General features: G+C 43.0%; 1 protein-coding gene across 1 annotated transcript in view; it reads left to right on the top strand.

Annotated features, from left to right (window-relative positions):
* The first annotated feature begins 16,696 nt into the window (after positions 1-16,696).
* The window catches only part of ABLIM1 (actin binding LIM protein 1), a 186,796-nt gene continuing 183,679 nt past the window's right edge, over positions 16,697-19,813 (top strand). Inside the window, exon 1 of the mRNA XM_004374865.2 lies at positions 16,697-17,143. Coding sequence (XP_004374922.1) covers positions 17,128-17,143 — 16 coding nt within the window. The 5' untranslated portion in view covers positions 16,697-17,127. The remainder of the gene's footprint in view (positions 17,144-19,813) is intronic.

Raw genomic sequence — 19,813 nt, 5'->3', positions numbered from 1 at the left:
ATGTACATAGACAAAGAGGCAGTCATTTGAACAGAACAAGGGGATACTGCATGGTTTAAAATCAGGAAAGGTGTGAGTCAGGTTTATATCCTTTCATCATATTTATTCAATATGTATGCTGAGCAAATAATCTGAGAAGCTGGACTATGTGAAGAAAAATATAGCATCAGGATTGAAGGAAGACTCATTAACAACTTGTGACATGCAGGTGACACAACCATGCTTGCTGAAAGTGAAGAGGACTTGAAGCACTTACTGATGAAGATCAAAGACTATAGTCTTCAGTATGGATTACACCTCAACATAAAGAAAAGAAAAATCCTCACAACTGGCCCAATAAGCAACATCATGATAAATGGAGAAAAGGTTGAAATTGTCAAGGATTTCATTTTACTTGGATCTACAATCAATGCCCATGGAAACAGCAGTCAGGAAATCAAACAACATACTGCATTGGGCAAATCTGCTACAAAAGACCTTTAAAGTGTGCAAAAGCAAAGGTGTCATTTTGAGGACTAAGGTGCGCCTGACCCAAGCCATGATATTTTCAGTTACCTCAAATGTGTGCAAAAGCTGGACAATGAATAAGGAAGACCAAAGAAGAATTGATGCCTTCGAATTACGGTGTTGGCAAAGAATGTTGAATATACCGTGGACTGCCAGAAGAACGAACAAGTCTGTCTTGGAAGAGTGCTCCTTTGATGGGAGGATGGCGAGACCTCATCTCACATACTTTGGATATTGTCATGGATTGAATTATGTCTCCCAAAAAATGTGTGTATCAATTTGGCTGGGCCATGATTCCCGGTATTGTGTGGTTGTCCTCAATTTTGTTGTTGTAATTTTATGTTAAAGAGGATTAGGGTGGGATTGTAACACCCTTTCTGAGATCACATCCCTGATCCAATGTAAAGGGAGTTTCACTGGGGTGTGGCCTGCACCACCTTTTATCTTACAAGAGGTAAAAGGAAAAAAAAGTGAAGGGGAAAAAAAAGGGAAGGGAAGCAAGCAGAGAGTTGGGGACCTGATACCACCAAGAAAGCAGTGCCGGGAGCAGAGCATGTCCTTTGGACCTGGTGTTCCTGTTCAGAGAAGCTCCTAGTCCAGGGGAAGATTGATGACAAGGACATTCCTCCAGAGCTGACAGAGAAAGCCTTCCTCTGGAGATGACTCCCTGAATTTGGACTTCTGGCCTACTAGACTGTGGTAGAATAAATTTCTCTTTGTTGAAGCTATCCACTTGTGCTATTTCTATTATAGCAGCACTAGATGACTAAGACAGACATGTTATCAGGAGAGACCAGTTCCTAGAGAACGACATCATGCTTAGAAAGGTAGAGGGTCAGTGAAAAAAAGGAAGACCTTGGATGAGATGGATTGATACAGTAGCTGCAACAATGGTCTCAAGCATAGCAACAATTATGAGGATGGTGCAGGACTGGGCAGTGTTTCATTCTGCTGTACATAGGGTCACTATGAGTCAGAACCAACTCAATGGCACCTAACAACAAAAACATTTCAATCTTTAAAACTGCTTATATTCCTATAACGGAGCTCTGCAGACATATCATGTAAAGGAAGGCAGGGTCTCTGCTCTGAAACATTATAAACGGATTTCTTTTTCATGCTGGGAGTGCCTTAATGTAGCCCTCACCTTTTGTTTGTTCGCTGTCTGGAAATCTTTCCTCATCCATCATTCATTTCTGAAATGAATCAGAAAATGTCAGGGATTGTTCTGACTCACAATGCCTAGAAAAAGCAGCTCACAAAGGTTTTCATGTGGCTGACGTGGAGAGGGAGAATTCTGACGAAGTAGACAGGGTCCCCAAGGGGTAAAGATGGACTTGGAAAGAAAAGTCAAAGAGCCGACGCCACTGCCAGCACCCAACCTTCTCCTTCTCTGTCCACCATGACTCGGACCATTTTGTAAGGTCATTTTGACATAACTAGAATATTCCAGGTGCTTAACATTTGCTTTCCTTATGAGGCAATTCCCAGTTCTGTTTCATACCAGCCTTTTCCCTGAAGTGCTGACATGTGATTCTAATATGTAGCTAGATGTGCTCATTTGTTTTCTCTCCCTTGACCAGACTTGTCCTTAAAGGCTACAGTCAAACTCTATAATCACTTGTTACCCAGCAGTACTCAAGGGGTAGTGCCTGTGTAATAAATAATGGTCTCATCGTTGAGATCATCAGTTGGGCCAGTATTATCCTTCATGAAAATACCATGTGATGTTAATTTGTTTAGTAACACTTCAACAGAACTTGATCTAGCATAGATCATGGTCCATTTGGCCTATTTTAACAGAGTTTAAAGAGAATACAAGGAGCTATTTCCACCCTATTTTTTTGGTAAGCTTCTTTATCTAGACTACTAGGAATGGTCTAGTTCATTTTCTGTATATGAAGGAGCTGGTGAAAAGATGTTGAGCCCAACCAACTTTCTATAACTCTTCCTGTAGTTGGGGAGAACCACATTCTACCTAAAGCCTTGTATCTCCTTCTGCTGAGTGACAAGCATTCCTTCCTTCAGACCTTCATAGCATTTTCTCAGTACCTCTGACTCCAATCCCTTTCCACCTCATATTAGGGTTATTTAGGTGCTTGTGCTATTTGCTTTACCAGAGTGTAAGCTCTTTAAGGCCTCACCCGAGATCTATATACCACTTTCAGCCCCTTGGAGGTGATGCTTTGCACGTTGTAAATGCTTGGTAAACACTCCTTAGCTTAACTGATGAAATCAACAGTCATTTTTTTCACTTCATTCTTCTCTGACATATGTTGTTGTTGTCGGGTGCCATTGAATCAATTCCAACTTATGGCGACCCCATATGACAGAGTAGAACTGCCCCATAGGGTTTTCTTGGCTATAATCTTTATAGAAGCAGATTGCCACGTCTTTCTCCCACAGAGCTGCTGGGGGGTTCAAACTGCCAACCTTTCGGTTAGCAGCCAAGTGCTTAACCATTGCGTCACCAGGACCCGTCTCCCTGATGTATATGCCCAAATTTTTGCCCACCCGGCTCTCAATTGTTTGATACTATGGGTTGATGCTGTTTTGCAGCTTAGTTGCTTTTTTGTGCTTTGTGTAAAAATTTAATAGACAATGAAGCATATTGGTAAATACTCAGCACTCTTATTTTATTCAGGAAGGGAAAAAACACTGTGTAATCCAGTCCCTAAACTAAGAAGAATTTAAGTTCTAAATATTTCCCTTCCTGTCCTCCTTCTAATCTCCCTGAAAACCCCCAACAAATCCAATACATATACAGAATGTTTTCTGTCTTGCTGGGAAGTGTGAGAAGGGAGGAAGGGAAGAAAACTGCCTTCTATACCTCTTTCAAAAATATAGCCAGCTTGGCATATGGCATATAGTACTATCACAATCCTTGGTAGAATTGTAGCAATATGCAGCTGTTTAAGTTTTTAAAAAGAGAGCTGATGCATATATGTAAATACAATCGACTATCCTTATAAAGTGATTCATATCTTTAGAGCTTGATAAATGTCATACATCACATGCTTTCCCCTAAAAACTGCAGACTGAAAAGACATTCGGGGGCATAGATGCTTATGAGGCAGTTCTTAGTTCTGATCCCTCTTACCAGAGTTAAACCAAGTAAGGCTCATTTACTTATTTTAAATTATGAAGCCCTTTAGCACAGGATATGTGCATACAGATACCATTATGTTTGTACAATAAAATGATCCAGTTAATCATTGATTCTTTTGAGAAAATAATAATATATTCTGCCCGATGAGCATATTTGCTCTCCTCAGGGTATTATTCTATTTAGAATCTGTTTCTATAATCTAAAGCAGAGAACTTGTTGAAAGTGATCAATGGATCAAAACAATTTTTTTTTTTTTTATAGTATAAAAACCTGGATAACTTGGATTCTCTTTTGTGTTCACCTCCTCCCCAGAAGCAGACCCTGAAACAAGGATTTGAGGGCAAGTAATTTATTTGGAAGGAGCCCTGGTGGCACAATGATTCAGCACTCTGCTGCTAATTGAAAGGTGGGTGGTTTGAACCCACCCAGTGGCTCTGCGGCATGGGAGGAAGGACGTGGCAAATCTGCTTCCGTAAAGATAACAGCCTAGAAAACCCTATGGAGCAATTCTACTGTGTCACATGGAGTTGCTACGAGTCAAAAATCAACTTGATGGCATCTAACAACAATTTATTTGTAGAATTATCCCAGGAAACCCTGGTAGGGGGGTGAAGCTAATCAACGGTGCGTTGTCCAGTCAGTAACCAGTGTGACAGCCACAACTCAATCCATTCCAAAACTCAATCCGTTGGAAACTCTGAGCGATGGTGTAGAATATGCCTCAGAGATATCTTAACCAAGGGACAAGGACGTTCAGGTATTTATCTGTCATCTCTCCATCTGTCATTAGGTGAGAGCTGCTTCCAGGTACATTAACTCACTGCACTTGGGGGCTTCTAGTCACCAGTTTTGACTTGTAGAGGTAAATGCTGAGGAGCTATGGGTAGGGCACTGATATGTCACCTTCAGATTCCATTGCAGATGATCCAACATAGAGAGGTATTATTTTGGTAAAAATGCGACTCCATTCTAATCAGGAACCTTTTGATTATGAGGAACAGAAATCTCTTTGCACTAGTCAGTAATTCAGTTAATCAAAAGAGGGAGGAGGATGTAAGAAGAGAGAGAGGTCTCACAGGAACCCAGGGAATGCTGAACAACCAGACCTCAGGGAGCATAAAATTCCAGGCAGCTCCAGGGTCCGGCAGTTTAGGTCTGGGAAATGTCTCACTCTCCTCCCTCCCAGCTGGCTTCCTCTGACACTCTACCCCTTGTAACTTCAGTATACATGGCTCTGTGATGCCTGCCCTTAGCCTTTCTATATATATATATATATATATATATATAGGGACACTGGTGGCACAGTGGTTAAGAGCTACTCTGTCCTGTAGGGTCGCTGTGATTTGGAATTCACTTGATGGCAATGGTTTTCAGTTTTTTTAAATATATATGTAATTGTTTTAAAAATATAACACAACATTTGCCAGTTTAACATTTTTTGTATGTACAATTTAGTGACGTCAGTTACGTTAATCATGTTGTGTAACCATCACCAACGTCTCTTTTGGCCTTAACTTTTAATGCAAGTACCCAGCCCTGACTGAGATTTTCCTATATGTCTCTTAGTTCACATTTCCAGGAGCGAAAGCCTAATTGACCCAGCTCGTCTTTTTCAGGACAATATATAAATCGTAGGTCCACGGACAGCCAATGGATGCATTCTCTGATCGAGAGTCTGCTGAGGATGCAGTCAGCCATGACCCAAAAGGAAGAGTCACACGGCTTAGTGCCTACTTAAAAGAGGGGTAGGATGGGGATAAAAGAGGAATGGATGGGGCAGGGTCCTCTAAAGCACATCATGACACCCGGGTAGTGATTCATGTTGATTACTGAAAATCTTGTCATTAGGAATTCCATGACATTTTCATGAATATGGAGGCTAAATAATGGAAAAGATAAAAATACAACCTTATGTGGCTATCCTTAAAACTAATACATCATCCTTTTTTATTCATCATTTTCTCTGGAGGAAAGAGACTATAGAAATCCTAGATATAAATAAATCAGAAACAATCTTAGTTCTTGCACAAAGAATTAGAAATAATCTGTAAAAAGGTAAAGGTACGTCATCTCTCTCTCTCTTTTTAAAAGAACGCTGGGGATACATTTGCCTTGTGATAGTCTTTGACTTACGAAGCCCAAGAACTGGGAGTGATGAGATTTTGCATAATCTGTAAGCAAAGGTGAAGTGATTGGGTAATGTGATCTGAGACTGCTTCTGTGACTTGCCTGGATTAAGAATCCTGGAGGGTCCATTGGAGCCCTGGTGGCGCAGTGGTTAAGAGCTCAGGCTGCTAACCAAAAGGTCTGCAGTTCTAATCCACCAGCCCCTCCTTGGAAACCCTATGGGGCAGTTGTGTTCTGTCCTATAGGGTCACTATGAGTCGGAATTGACTGGACGGCAACCGGTTTGGTTTTTTGGTTTGGAGGATCCATTGCAAGCCGTTATCTCTGCTATGAAAACAAGGACGGTTGTACTCTCATATTCTTGCCTCCCCACCTCCTGATTTTTGCTAGTTATTGTTTTCACATTGTCTGGGCTCATAACATTCCCATTCTCTTCTATGACCATAATCCAGTAATTGTGGTATCAGTTTCACAGTTAGTAGAATTCACTGCTCACTGCTAGTCCTTTTGCTACAACATCTGCATTCCTGAGTTTGACTCATCTCTTAATTGTCTGGGTGGTGTTGTCAAGCTGTTTTCCCAAGACAGGTCCGTGGTGTTGCGTTTCCTAAGTGCTCTTGTGTTTGAGATAGTTTGCCCATTGCCTTTACGCCTGAACAACATCTTGGCTGGGTGTAGGGTTCTTGGGACACACTCTTTCCCTCAAGACTTCTAAGCAGTGCTTGGTTGTCTTCTAGCAGATTGTTGTTGTGGAGGCATCTAAGGTTAGCCAGGATTTTTTTTTTTTTTCCTTTTTCTTTTTATGGGTGAAAGGCTTTTTCTGCCTGGATATATAGAAAATGATATCCTTTGAATTTCAAAAGCTTAGGTTAGGACTTGGAATTACCATTCTGTATCAAAATTCCCCATAATACTATCAGTATATCCATACTCTTTAAATCTGCAAGCTCAGATCTGTCTTCATTTCAGGGATATTCTCGTGTATTAAATCTTTGATAACATCTTTTGCTTATTGGGTTTTCTACTTCAAGGACCAGGGAGCGCTGGTGGTGCAGTGGTTAAACCCATGGCTGCTAACCGAATGGTCAGCGGTTCGTATCCACCAGTTGCTCTGCAGAAGAAAGATGTGGCATTCTGGTTCATTACAGCCTTGGAACCACTATGGAGTGGTTCTGCTCTGTCCTATAGGGTCTCTGTGAGTCAGAATTAACTTGACTGCAATGGATTGCGTTTTACTTCTAGGACTTCTTTTTTTTTAAGTTTTCCTTTGTCTTGCGCATCTATTAGTTTTATCTAACTGTTTTAGGTTGTTTTCTTTTTCTTCTGCTTCACTGAGATTATCTTAAACTTTTTTCTATGCCAGGAAGTAGGTTTTTTAATCAGTGTCTCTTCTGTTCTTTGTTGTTTCGGTTATTAGTTTTGATACTATTTTGATCCTCAGTTTTTCTTTTCTTATATCTGTAATCTTTTTCTTCATTTCATTCTGCTGTGTCATCTCCTCTTTGAGCTCTTTTTTATTTTATATGTTAATTTAACATTCTGCATCTGTACCTTTCACTCCAGTCACCACACAGCAGTCAGAGGAATCCTGTGAAAATGACCATCAGATCATGCCACTTTCTCTGTTCAGAATCTCCACTGACTTTCCATCTCATGGTAAAGGCCAAGATCCTTGCAATGACTTCTAGGGCCTCAACTCCTGTCGCTCTCTAACTTCACGCTAGGAGCCCTGGTGGTACAGTGGTTAAGCACTTGACTGCTAACTGGTAGGTTGGTGGTTTAAACCCACCAGCCACTCCATGGGAGAAAGATGTGGCAGTCTGCTTTCTTAAAGATTACAACCTTGGAAACCCTACAGGGCAGTTTTGCTCTGTCCTGTAGTGTCAGTATGAGTCGGAATTGACTCAGTGGCACACAGCAACGTCACTCTGCTCTCAACCTAGCTTATGTGCCTCTGGCCATAGTGGTCTCCTCACTTCCTGGAACACACCAGACACCCTTCCACCTCAGAGCATTTGCTCTTATTATTCACACTGTCTTGTATGCCCTTTCCTCAGATATCCACTTGACTTGCTCCCTCTCCTCCTTTAGATACGTACTGAGGGAACTTTCCCAAAGAGGCCTTCCCTGAGCACTCTACTTAAAACTGCAACTCCTTCCCCCAACACTGTCTTTACTCCAGCCTTGCTTTCTTTTTCTGCACAGTACTTATCACTTCGTAAAATGACTACCTCATTAAGTGCCTTTTGAGCTGGGTTTCTCTCCAAAGATAATTATTGGTCTGAATCTTGGCAATTACACTCAAGCCACCACTAATTTGATTTATCTGTAAGAGATTGAATTTACTTGGTTTGGGTTTTGAAATCAATCTATAAAAATAAATACAAATCTAGCATTTTGACTTATTATGATAACATAGTGACGTTTATTTCTTAGCATTCATCAAATATTGCATTCTTACTTTGTGTCTATCATATGTGAATACAGATACGATAACATGTGGTCTCTTTCCTCAGAGAACCCACAAGCTTTTGCAAAAATAAACATGTAAGTCCTTCACTGCAATACAGTCAAGCACAGAGCTCTGGTGGCGTTAAGGAAGAAGGGAGTGTTGTCGGGGCAGGCATCGCCAGTAATACGTGATAGAAAGCGACCATCTTTCCATCCTAACACCTAGATTTCTACCTAGAAAATATTAAGGAAGAAGAGAAAACTAACAGTAAACTCTTTAAAAAGAGGCCTTTTTTCCAAAAAATTCAGAGATGTTACTCTATTTCTTATGAATTTCTCATGAGCCTGAAATAAGGCTAAAATTCATGAAAATCTCTTTACTGTCAAAAGAGCCTTTGAATTCTGTTAATAGTTCAGTACACTTGTAGGAACATCATATGTTTTATGCTCACTCTGTAGTTTATATCCTTAGTGGATTATTTATACCAATACCAAATAAAACCCGTTTCCATCGAGTCAATTCAGACTCATAGCGACCCTAGGACAGAGAACTGCCCCATAGGGTGGGTTTCCAAGGCTGTAAAACTTGTACGGAAGCAGCCACCTCTTTCTCCCGTGGAGTAGTTGGTGGGTTTGAACCGCCAACCTTTTGGTTAGCAGCTGAGTGCTTTAACCACTGTGCAACCAGGGCTCCTGGATTATTTATAGTGAGCTTTAAATCTGCCTTAGTAATTTCTGTCATTTTTTTGAGCTGTAAACTGTTGCTTAGATCCAGACTCAGAACTGGCTTATGAGAAGGACCACAGGGAAGTTTTGAATATAAATGTAAAATAATTCTACTTGAAGAACTTAAGGAGAAGAACTTGCTGGGCCTTGACTCTGTGCGATTCACATGGGAAAAATCCTAAGAATTGTTGGCTGAGGACAAAGAGTTAGAAGGATCAAGAGGGCTCAGACATTTAGGGATTTGTTTTAGACTGCAGGAGACTTTGGAGTCATGGGTTCCAATACATTTTCATTAAGATTGCAGTGAATGTCAGGCTGATTGTTATTTGGTCCAACTGAGAGGATTGTTGTTAGTCGCTGTCAAGTCAGTTCCTATTCATTGTGACCCCATGAGCGCAGAGTAGCACTACTCCAAAGGGTTTTCAAGGCTGTGACCTTTCGGAAGCAGATGGCCAGGCTTGTCTTCGCAGGTGCCTCTTGGCGCATTTGTATTGCCAACCTTTCTGCTAGTAGTCGAGCACTTAACCATTCGTGCCGCCCAGGGACTGCTTAACTGAGAGGATAGGAGCTGTTTTTGAGATGTGAGGGCTTGGTATCTAGCTATGTTTGTAAATCTCACATTTATTCACCTCCTGCTGTGGAAGCCAGTCTGCAAGGCCACTGGTCTTTGGGCCCTTAGGGAGCTGGCTGCACTCAGGCCTCATCCCCAGAGCTTCTGAGTCATCAGTAAAGCACGAGGAAGGCTAGCGGGGGCCAGGAATCTACAGATTATGTTCTTGGGGGTCTAGAAAAGCATGAAACCCTCACTGCCTTCAAGGAGCTCACAGCCTAGTTGTGGACATGAAACTATTACCACAGAAGGATAGCCAAACTCAAATGGCACGGTTTGTGCTTCTTAAAATGCTGTGGGTGAGATGTGTGTAGCTATCGTTTTAGTCTGTCTCTAAGGGGAATATTTAAAAGCTAATAAACATAAACACTTCCTAGGTGTATTAGTTTCCTGGGGCTGCCCTAAAAAATTACCACAAACCGTGTGGCTTAACAGAACAGAAATTTATTCTCTCCCAGTTCTGGAAGCTAGAAGTCCAAATTCAGGGTGTCAGCAGGTCCATTCTCTCTCAGAAGTCTCTAGGGGAAAATCCTTCCTTGCCCCTTACAGCTATTAGTAGCCCCAGGTGTTCCTTGGTTTATGGCAGCATAACTCCAGTCTCTACCTCCATCTTCATGTGGCCATCTTCCCTCTGTGTCTGTCTGTGTTTCTTCACCTCTTTCTATAAGAACACCGGTCATATTGGATTAGAGTCCACTCTACTCCAGTATGACCTCATGTTAACTAATTACATCTGCAAAGACTCTTTTTCCAAATAAGGTCACATTCACAGGTACCAAGGGTCATGACTTGAACATATTTTTAGGGGGACACAAATCAACCCATAATGTGGGCATCTCCTACTGCGTGTCAAGTAGTTTGCTCGACACTAGATATGCACACCCTAGCACAACCCAGTTTGGGGAGGCAATATGGTTGGAAACAGATTATGGTGAAGAACTTTGAAATTCAACCAAAGCCTTTTGAACTTAATTTGCAAAGAAATAGGTAGCTCAGGTTTGAGACTAACCATGTCACTTCTAAGGTTCAACCTCCTTGGAATGGCGTTCAAAGCCCTCTGTGATCTACCAGCACAACCTAAGCTTGAGCCTGTTCCTGTTCCCTGTGAACAATGAACAACTTGATACCTTCAAACCTTTTCTTACTCTATGACCTCTGTTTGGAGTGATCTTTCCTCTTTCTTCACGTGGCCAGCCGTTACTGCCTGCTCACTCCTCCTGGAAACTTTCCCTGCCTCCTGCCTCGGAACCTTATGAATAACAGAACAAAATGTTGCCCAGTCCTGTGTGAGCTTCATGATTATTGGTATGTTTGAGTCCATTGTTGCAGCTATTGTGTAGTGCCTTCTACCAAGGGAGCTCATCATCCAGCACTATATCAGGCAATATTCTGTTATGATCCATAGGATTTTCACTGGCTAACTTTCAAGACGAACAACTGATTTGTTGGAAAGGACATCATACATGAAGAAAACAAAAGATCATTAAAAAGACAAGAAAGAAAGAAAAGACCAAAATGGGTGTCAGAAAAGACTCTGAAACTTACTCTTAGACATGGAGTAGCTAAAGCGAATGGAAGAAATGATGAAGTAAAAGAGCTGAACAGAAGACTTCAAAGGGCAACTCTAGAAAACAAAGTAAAGTATTGTAATGAAATGTGCAAAGATCTGGAGTTAGAAAACAAAAAGGGAAGAACACTTGGCATTTCTCAGCTCAGAAAAATGAAGAAAAAATTGAAGCCTTGAGTTGCAATATTGAAGGATTCTACAGGGAAAATATTGAATGACACAGGAAGCATCAAAAGAAAATGGAAGGAATACACAGAGTCACAGTACCGCAAAGAATTGGTCAACGTTCAACCATTTCAGGAGGTAGCATATGATCAAGAACTGATGGTATTGAAGAAAGAAGTCCAGGCTATACTGAAGGCATTGTTGAAAAACAAGGATCCAGGAATTGATGGAATACCAGTTGAGATGTTTCAACAAATGGATGCAGTGCTGGAAACTCTTCTTGTCTATGCCAAGAAATTTGGAAGACAGCTACCTGGCCAACCAACTGGAAGAGATACATTGGCTAATTTTCACAAATATATTTGTGCCCATTCCAGAGAAAGGTGATCCAACAGAATGTGGAAATTATCAAACAATATCATTAATATCACATGCAAGTAAAATTTTGCTGAAGATTATTCAAAAGCAGTTATAGCAGTACATCGACAGGGAACTGCCAGAAATTCAAGCTGGATTCAGAAGAGGACGTGGAGCAAGGGATATCATTGCTGATGTTACATGGATCCTGGCTGAAAACAGAGAATACCAGGAAGATGTTTATCTGTGTTTTATTGGCTGTGCAAAGGTATTCAACTGTGTGGATTATGACAAATTATGGATAACATTGCAAAGAATGGGAATTTCAGAACACTTAATTGTGCTCATGAGGAGCCTGTACATAAACCAAGAGGCTCGAAGAGAACAAGAGGATACTGTGTGGTTTAAAATCAGGAAAAGTGTGCGTCAAGGTTGTATCCTTTCACCATACTTATTCAATCTGAAAACTGAGCAAATAATCTGAGAAGCTAGACTATATGAGGAACGAACGCAGCATCAGGATTGGAGAAAGACTCATTAACATCCTGCAATATGCAGATGACACGACCTTGCTTGCTCAAAGTAAAAAGGACTCAAAGCACTTCCTGATGAAGATCAAAGACTACATACAGCCTTCAGTATGGATTACACTTTAACGTAAAGAAAACAAAAATTCTCATAACTGGACCAATAAGCAACGTCATGATAAACAGATAAAAGATAGAAGTTATCAAAGATTTCATTTTACTTGAATCCACAATCAACGCTTACGGAAGCAGCAGTTAAGAAATCAAACTACGTATTGCATTGGGCGAATCTGCTGCAAAAGTCCTCTTTAAAGTGTTAAAAAGCAAAAGATGTCACTTTGAGGACTGAGGTGCGCCTGACCTAAACCATGATATTTTCAATCACTTTATACTCATGCGAAAGCTGGGCAATGCATAAGGAAGTCTGAAGAAGAATTGATGCCTTTAAAGTATGGTGTTGATGAAGAATCTTGAATATACCCTGGACTCCCAGAAGAACGAACAAATGTGTCTTGGAATAAGTACAGTGAGAATGCTCCCTTAGAAGTGAGGATGGCAAGACTGTCTTACATACTTTGGACATGTTATCAGGAGGAACTAGCCCCTGGAGAAGGATATCATGCTTGGTGAAGTAGAAGGTCAGCAAAAAGAGGAAGACCGTCAACAAGACAGATTGACACAGTGGCTACAACAATGGACTCAAGTGTAGCAATGGTTGTGAGGATGACACAGGACCAGGCAGTGTTTCGTTCTGTTATACGTAAGAGTCGCTATGAGTCGGAACTGACTCAACGGCACTTAACAATAACAACAATTTTCAGAAGTAGATCGCCAAGGGTTTCTTCCTAGTCTCTCTTAGTCTGGAAGCTCTGCTGAAACCTGTGCACCATGGGTGACCCTGCTGGCATTTGAAATATCAGTGGTACAGTTTCCAGCATTATAACAACACACAAGCCATCACAGTACCATAAACTGACGGACGGATGGTGGATTCTGTCTTATTTGGTTGGGAATATTTGTGTGTATGGTTCCACTAGATAAGAGGCTCCCCCAAAGTGGTGGTTTTTCTTTTCTTGTCTTTGTACTGCCAGCCCAGCGCCTGGCCACAGTAACCTGTGGACCCATTGCCATCGAGTCGATTCTGATTCATAGCAACCCTATAGGACAAAGTAGAACTGCCCCATAGGGATTCTAAGGATGTAATCTTTATTGAAACAGACTGCCACATCTTTCTCCCACAGAGAGGCTGGTGGGTTCAAACTGCTGACCTTTCGGTTAGTAGCCGAGTGCTTAGTCACTGTGCCACAAGGTCTCCTTTGGCCACAGTAGGTCCTCCACAGATGTCTGCAGTAAAGTTGAGAGATGTAATGAGCATTAGGTAAAAAGCAAATATGGAACTCATTCTTGAGTTTTCTTTCTGTCCAATTCTGTTGGGGATTTTGAGTGCTCCTTTGCAAGTGAGTCCAAAGGTGTTGAGGGATGTGTGGTACTTGGACACCTGGGGTCCAGGGGCTGTGGCCAAAACCAGTTGCCAATGAGTCAGTCCCGACTCATGGCAACTGCATGTGTGTCAGAGTAGAACTGTGCTTCATAGGGTTTTCAATGGCCGATTTTTCTGAATTAGATGGCCAGGCCTTTCTTCCAAGGTGCCTCTGGGTGGACTTGAACTTCCAACCTTTCAGTCATCAGCTGAGTGCGTTAACCCCATTAACTGTTTGTACCACCCAGGGACTCCCTGAGGTTGTGGAGGGGTTCTGAAATCCCTGCGCTACAGGTGCACAAGCAGTAAGCAGAACGCTTGGCTCTGCTGAAGAGAGAGCAGTGCGGAAGTGGACTCAGCCAAGTTCCTTGTTTTCCCGTTGTAACATTGCTCTCTTAATTGGCACGGGTTCTGTTGAAATGATGCACCCTTGAATTTATGCCAAGTGTGGCTGTAGGCTAACAAGCTTTTCTCTCCTACAAAATGGTTTCTGTCTTCTGGTCACTTGTGGACAATCTCTGCTTCATTTTGTGAGTGAGGGAAAAGGCAGCAGGGAGTCGGTTTGGGGGAAATAAAACAACCAATAAAGCCGTGGCTGGTATCTGTATTCTGAAGTCTTGTCTCATGTCCGTGGAATGATATTGAGATAAATTGTTTTGGAAATCATCTCTAGAAGTAAGAATAAAAACTCCTTCCTTCCTATGAGCCATATATTTCATTTTCTCTGATTTATTTTCCTGGACTTCTTGCAGCTGTAACTGGAAAGTAGAAAATATCTACTCTTCGCTTCTGTTCTCAGAGCTTTTAACGACTTTGCCCTGAGTCAAGGAGACAGAAACAATTTGGTTTTACTCTCCCACATCCCAGAAATAACTAGCAATCCCCTCTTTGGTTATCTTTAAAAGTGCAGAGTTAATGCTTTAATCCTAAACTAGCGGTGTCTGATTATTGGGGGGCCTTTTGCCATATGACTGTTATTTAGCAACTGAATGTTGGTGACTCATTCACTTTGACTGTGGTAAAGGAAAATTCTTTCCATGGAAAACACAGGAGGGAAAAGAAATCTCTCTCAACCGCTCTATAGTATTTTCCTTTTGAAAAGGCTTCTCTGGAAACGAATAGGCACCAGCTGTTACTGGGCTAGCCCGCTCCAAAACTGTCAGAGCCTTTCTAAACGATGGTTTCTGTGCTCTTTATCCACTAAGGTCTACAGGTAGGTAATAAGGAACCAGTTTTGGTTAATACACTTAAATCTCAGCGTTAAAAACTGCCACCCTGAGTAAAAGAGACATTGAACCAATTGCATTTACAGCGTCTGGAACCACGTATGTACGATTGGGTTTGGACTAGGAACTCAGTGGTATTTTACTGTCATATTCTATTATGGAACAAGGAGAGAAAGAGAGAGCTTTGAACTGAATCTATAAGAGGAAAGCCTTAGAGAGAAGCGCCTCTGTGAGGCGCTAATCTATTTATGCAGCAAATATACAATAAAATAAATTCACCTGCTAGACTCACAGCCCCAAACTAATTCCAATTCTTCACAGTTCATTTTGCTTGTCAGCATCTCCTTAGAGCTTGGAGGGTGATTAGGCTGGGAGAAGCAGACAAGTGCAGACTTAGCTATGAAAATTTGGGAACGTAAAGAGCTCGTCTCTTCAGTGCTCGTGAACCATGCCAATCCCTCTGGACTTTAGGCAGTCTTGCTCTGGGGTGGCTCTCCTGTTTATGAATGAAGATTAGAGAAGCTGCTTAAAGGCTCCCCAGTGCTTATACTCCAGCTGGCCGCTGACTTAGGAAAAACTTGACCCCACAGGGTTGCAATGGGGGCGGGGAGCGATGGGGGCAAAGTGCGTGTCATAGAAAAGACGACCCAGGGGCTGGAGGGGACTGAGCCCTTACTTACGGGCTGAGACGCCCAAGCTATTAATAGTAAGCCCCGGATCACAGATGTAGGAATGTCACAGCTGCCTGAGATCCACTCCTGTTACACATCAGAAACCAGCAATAAAGGTCTGGCCAAGACGAATGGGAAGAAATGAGCATTTTTTCCCCTTCTCCCCAGCCCCACCAAATGGAATTTATTTCAGCCTTAAACACCGCCCAAGTCAAAGATGAGGCAGGTTGATTTACTTGGTTCCTTTCTGTCACCCTGGCTGTCTGAGATGCAACGCGTTAACAATATTTGCAGTAAATACAGTCTAATACTGGCTGTGCAGTCTGGTTCTGAAAGACGGGGGGCCATCTGCTGCCTTTCCCGAGTGGGGTGGCGTCTGTCTTTTTGTCTCTAGCTCATCACATTTCTCCCACGTGGTGGATGTGTGTGACGTGCTGTGGGGACCGAACGACCTGGGTTTGGGAGGCAGGTGCTGGAGTGGGGTGGGGGTCGGCTTTGTGAACTAGGAAGTTCTCTGCACACGGGAGACTGGTCTGTGACCCTGTGGGCAGAAATTAAAAAAGCAAAAGTCGGAGCTGCTGCAGCGGGCCAGGCTTAGGCTGGGCCGGGACGCAGGCAGTACTGAATCAGCCCACTGGCCCCTTACTTTGTGACTAGGATTCTTCCCTCATGTGTGTGTATATTTAAGGAACTTGTCTAGAAAATGCTGAGGAAGACAGGAGATGGTCGAAGTCAGAATCCTACCTAACTGGATAAGTCAGATTTCTCCTGTGATCCTGAAGTTGATCCTGGGTAAGGAATGGAATCCAGAAAAAGATCTTCCCAGGCTGCCTCCCATTGTCTCAATCTATCTGCCACCCCCATCCCCAAGACCACCGTGATCCCCCAGTCCCTACTTGAGTAAATATAGGTGTGGGGAGAGCACACAAATATCATGATTCGTTTGTCATTATAATTGAGCCTCCACGACTTCAAAAGTTGAAGAAAATGAACTTGAAGGAGTCTCTAGCGTTATTTTTCCATTTTGCTATGGAGGTAAATTTAATGCAGTTTGCTTGAAAGATGCAGGAGTGAGAAATGAAAGCAGCTGTAATAGGAAACTAATCAGCTAACAACTGACTGGTTGTACTGAGGGAGGCAGTCCCTTGCTGTCCTTCGGCCCCCCCGCTTCTGGCAATCATTTATCAGACCCTGGGAGGGGGCCAAGGCTCAGGAGCATTTGGATGCCGCTTTTCCCTGGGCCTGGCGTGAGGAATGCAAGGTGGTGTCAGTGACCAGAGATTAGGACAGTGGAATTTTGCATTTGTTACAACAGCAGCTGGAGCGAGTGGTGGCGGCTCCACAGCAGCGTCCCCGAGCAGGGCGCGGCCGCCACTCGGCGGAGCGCGCGCGGGGCGCGATCACGGTTCCGGCGGCGGGCGAGCCCCGGACCCGGCCCTCTGAGACCGGGGCGGGATTCTAGAAAGCAGCCCGGGACTTCGCCAGTCGATGCCGGCGCTTGTCCTCGCAGCCTCCGCACCCGCCGATCTGTCTGCCAAGGCGCCCTTCAACTCAAGAGTTTATTCTCGTTTCTTTCAGTCCTGCTCGGCAAAGGATCAGTTGCCATGGTGAAGGAGAAAGGTAATTCTAAATATCTATCCCAGGGCATGGTTGCTGAAGTTGGAATGGCACTGCAGGGCTCGGCCACCTAACGGGAAATGATCATTTGGAAGCTGGGCAGACATGTTCTCCATGCGGGAACCTCTGTACTGGGAAGTCTGGACTTCCATTGAATGCAGACTTCATTAAGAGCCTTTCATTTAGCCGCGGAAGCCCATCCTATCTGGGGAGTGTTTGCAGAGCTGGGGGTCTTTTTTGATTGTGATTGCATCGTGAATGCTAGGTTGTATTTGAGATTTGCCTTCCTGCCCCCAGCCTACCCTTCATTCTCTTCCTCACTTCTGCCACTCAAATCAATAATTTAATTAAGAATATGATGAAGGGCTTCCGCACCAGGTTGGTGGTGTGTTGGGACATGCCCGAGCCCAGCTAGGACGGGCAGAAAGGAGAAACTGGGTGGTTGTAAAGATTTCAGGTGGGCTGCATTTATAACCTGTCATTTCAGTATTAGCCCTAATCACCCCTCCAAACGCCTTCTAAAGGATGCTGCATATGTCAAAGGTGATGAAATCACGCCACCATAAGGAGAATGTAAAAAGAACAAGGGCGGGTCTGCCTGGCCCGGTGTGCATTATTGACGAGCTGGGCGTGGTCCTGAAGTGTAAGCTAAATGTTTCCTTATAGAAGTATAGTTTAAATAATTAGTTTATCTGGGAAATGTAAAGAGCATGACAGTGAACCTTTTTTGTTTCTTTGTTTTTAATATAAATACATCTTGAGTTAAGAAAGTGAAATGTTATAAAAGAATAGAGAGGGGAAAAATGAAAACCCCTCACCCCAACCCTGTCAACCTCGATTCCACTTGCCTCTCTAGAGGTAAAACTGTTAGTAGTGTGTATCTATCTAGACAGGAGTAAGATAGATAGACAGACAAATATAAAATGTGATTATTCTGTGATCATTTTTCTGTGATTTAATTTTTCACGTAACAACATGTCTTAGGGAGCTTCACCAAATGATTGTATAATGTAATATAAATAACCACCCTCTGATTTTGCTCTTCGGTAAGCTTAAATCTATCATGTCAAGTTTCTTACTGTGGGACAGACTTTTCTCCGTAAAGACAGACGTCTGCTCTTTTGGGGCTGTCTTTTGCCATTTCCCTGACTTATCTATACCACTTTCTCTCAGAGCCCCACAGGGAATACATTTGAGGTGAACATGCTGAACTCAAATTGATCCTTGTTGCTGGAAACTCAGTTTGGTTTTACTAGACTAACGGATGGGTTGAGAAATAGAATGATGACGGCGAACGGTGCAAAGACAGCACCTCAGGACAAAGACACGTGTGGGTCTGCTGCATCCGTGGTGCTCCTGTGTCTCTTTCATACTCACGTGCATTAGTTGTGGTCTTTTGATGAATCAGTGGTCACTGAGTGAAATGAGTTGAGTAGAAAGAAAGGTTCTTGTAATTATGTTTCCCGTCTTTGACGGGGGGCGGGGGGCCAGGACCCTCAGAGTAAAACCCAGATGTTGACATTAGCCAGAGGTTGGATCTCTTCATTTGTGCCTCCCTCCCAACCAGAACAACCTGGTCCTGATCGCTGTTGCTAATGGATTTGCATTTGTTTCTCCAATATGAGTAATTTATGAGTGATGGGAAAGAGGATTACAAGAGTTACTTCTCTATTCTATTCCTGTAGGGCCTGTGGACGCCCCAGACTTGCTCTTTGTGGTCTCTATTATAGATCAGCAGTCCCCAAACGACAACTCTTAGTTCCTGAGTCATTGCAGACTCCCCAAAGCTCAGCTTGCCTGGATTCACATACGCTCTACAAGTCAGTGGCCACTTTCTAGCTAGAACACTTTGGACAGGCCACCAGGAGGTCACATACTGGTATTATCTTAACCCTTAGCCACTGATTAAAGGCTGTTCCTTTTTTATTTTGAGGTCTGTGTCAGCCCACGCTGCTGCCTCCCAGCTTTCTGATTGTACCAACCTCGGCCAACAGCAGAGGAAGACAGGTTTTTTGGCAGCTAAACAAGAGCTTCCATGGATAGAAAAGAACATCATAGCCTCTAAAGAGGGAAGGGCACTGGGGATCGTGTAGTCCAAGCCTTCATTCTAGAGATGAGAAAACTAGAGCTCAGAAAGGGAAAGAAAATTGGTCAAGGCCACACAGAGGATTGATCGGACCAAGTGGTGGTCCTCTCTGCTCCATCAAACGATGTACATGGATCTGTGATTACACTTGCTACAGGGAGCTGACATCCACTGTCTCCATCACTAGATGGTGAGCAGTCACTGTGTCTCCATCTTTGATTTTCCAATGCCAAATGTGGTGTCTGCCATACCATAGATTTTCTCTCAGTAAACAGTTAAAGCAGGTTGACATGTTGTCAAAGCTGGGACAGGAAACTTCTGACTCGATTCAGGGATTCTTCCAGGCCCCTCTGCTGTGTCTTGCTCCCAGAGAGGCATAGCTCCTTCCTTCTTCCTGGCAAGAACATGAGTCACCCTTGAGCAGGCTCAGATTACGTCCTGAAATGTCCATCCCAAGAAACGTGAGGCCTTCTGAAGGAGGAGTAAACCTAGACGCCTGCAGTGCTCACCACTTAGAATGATTTAGCTCATACTGGTTTGCCCCATCATTTTCTCTCCAGGGCAGAGTTTCCATATATCTGTGGAAC

The sequence above is a fragment of the Trichechus manatus genome, unplaced genomic scaffold (assembly GCF_000243295.1).
Source record: "Trichechus manatus latirostris isolate Lorelei unplaced genomic scaffold, TriManLat1.0 scaffold00031, whole genome shotgun sequence".
Taxonomy (NCBI): domain Eukaryota; kingdom Metazoa; phylum Chordata; class Mammalia; order Sirenia; family Trichechidae; genus Trichechus; species Trichechus manatus.
The sequence above is the reverse complement of the archived record's forward strand: the minus strand, read 5'-3'. Positions and strand labels throughout refer to the sequence as shown.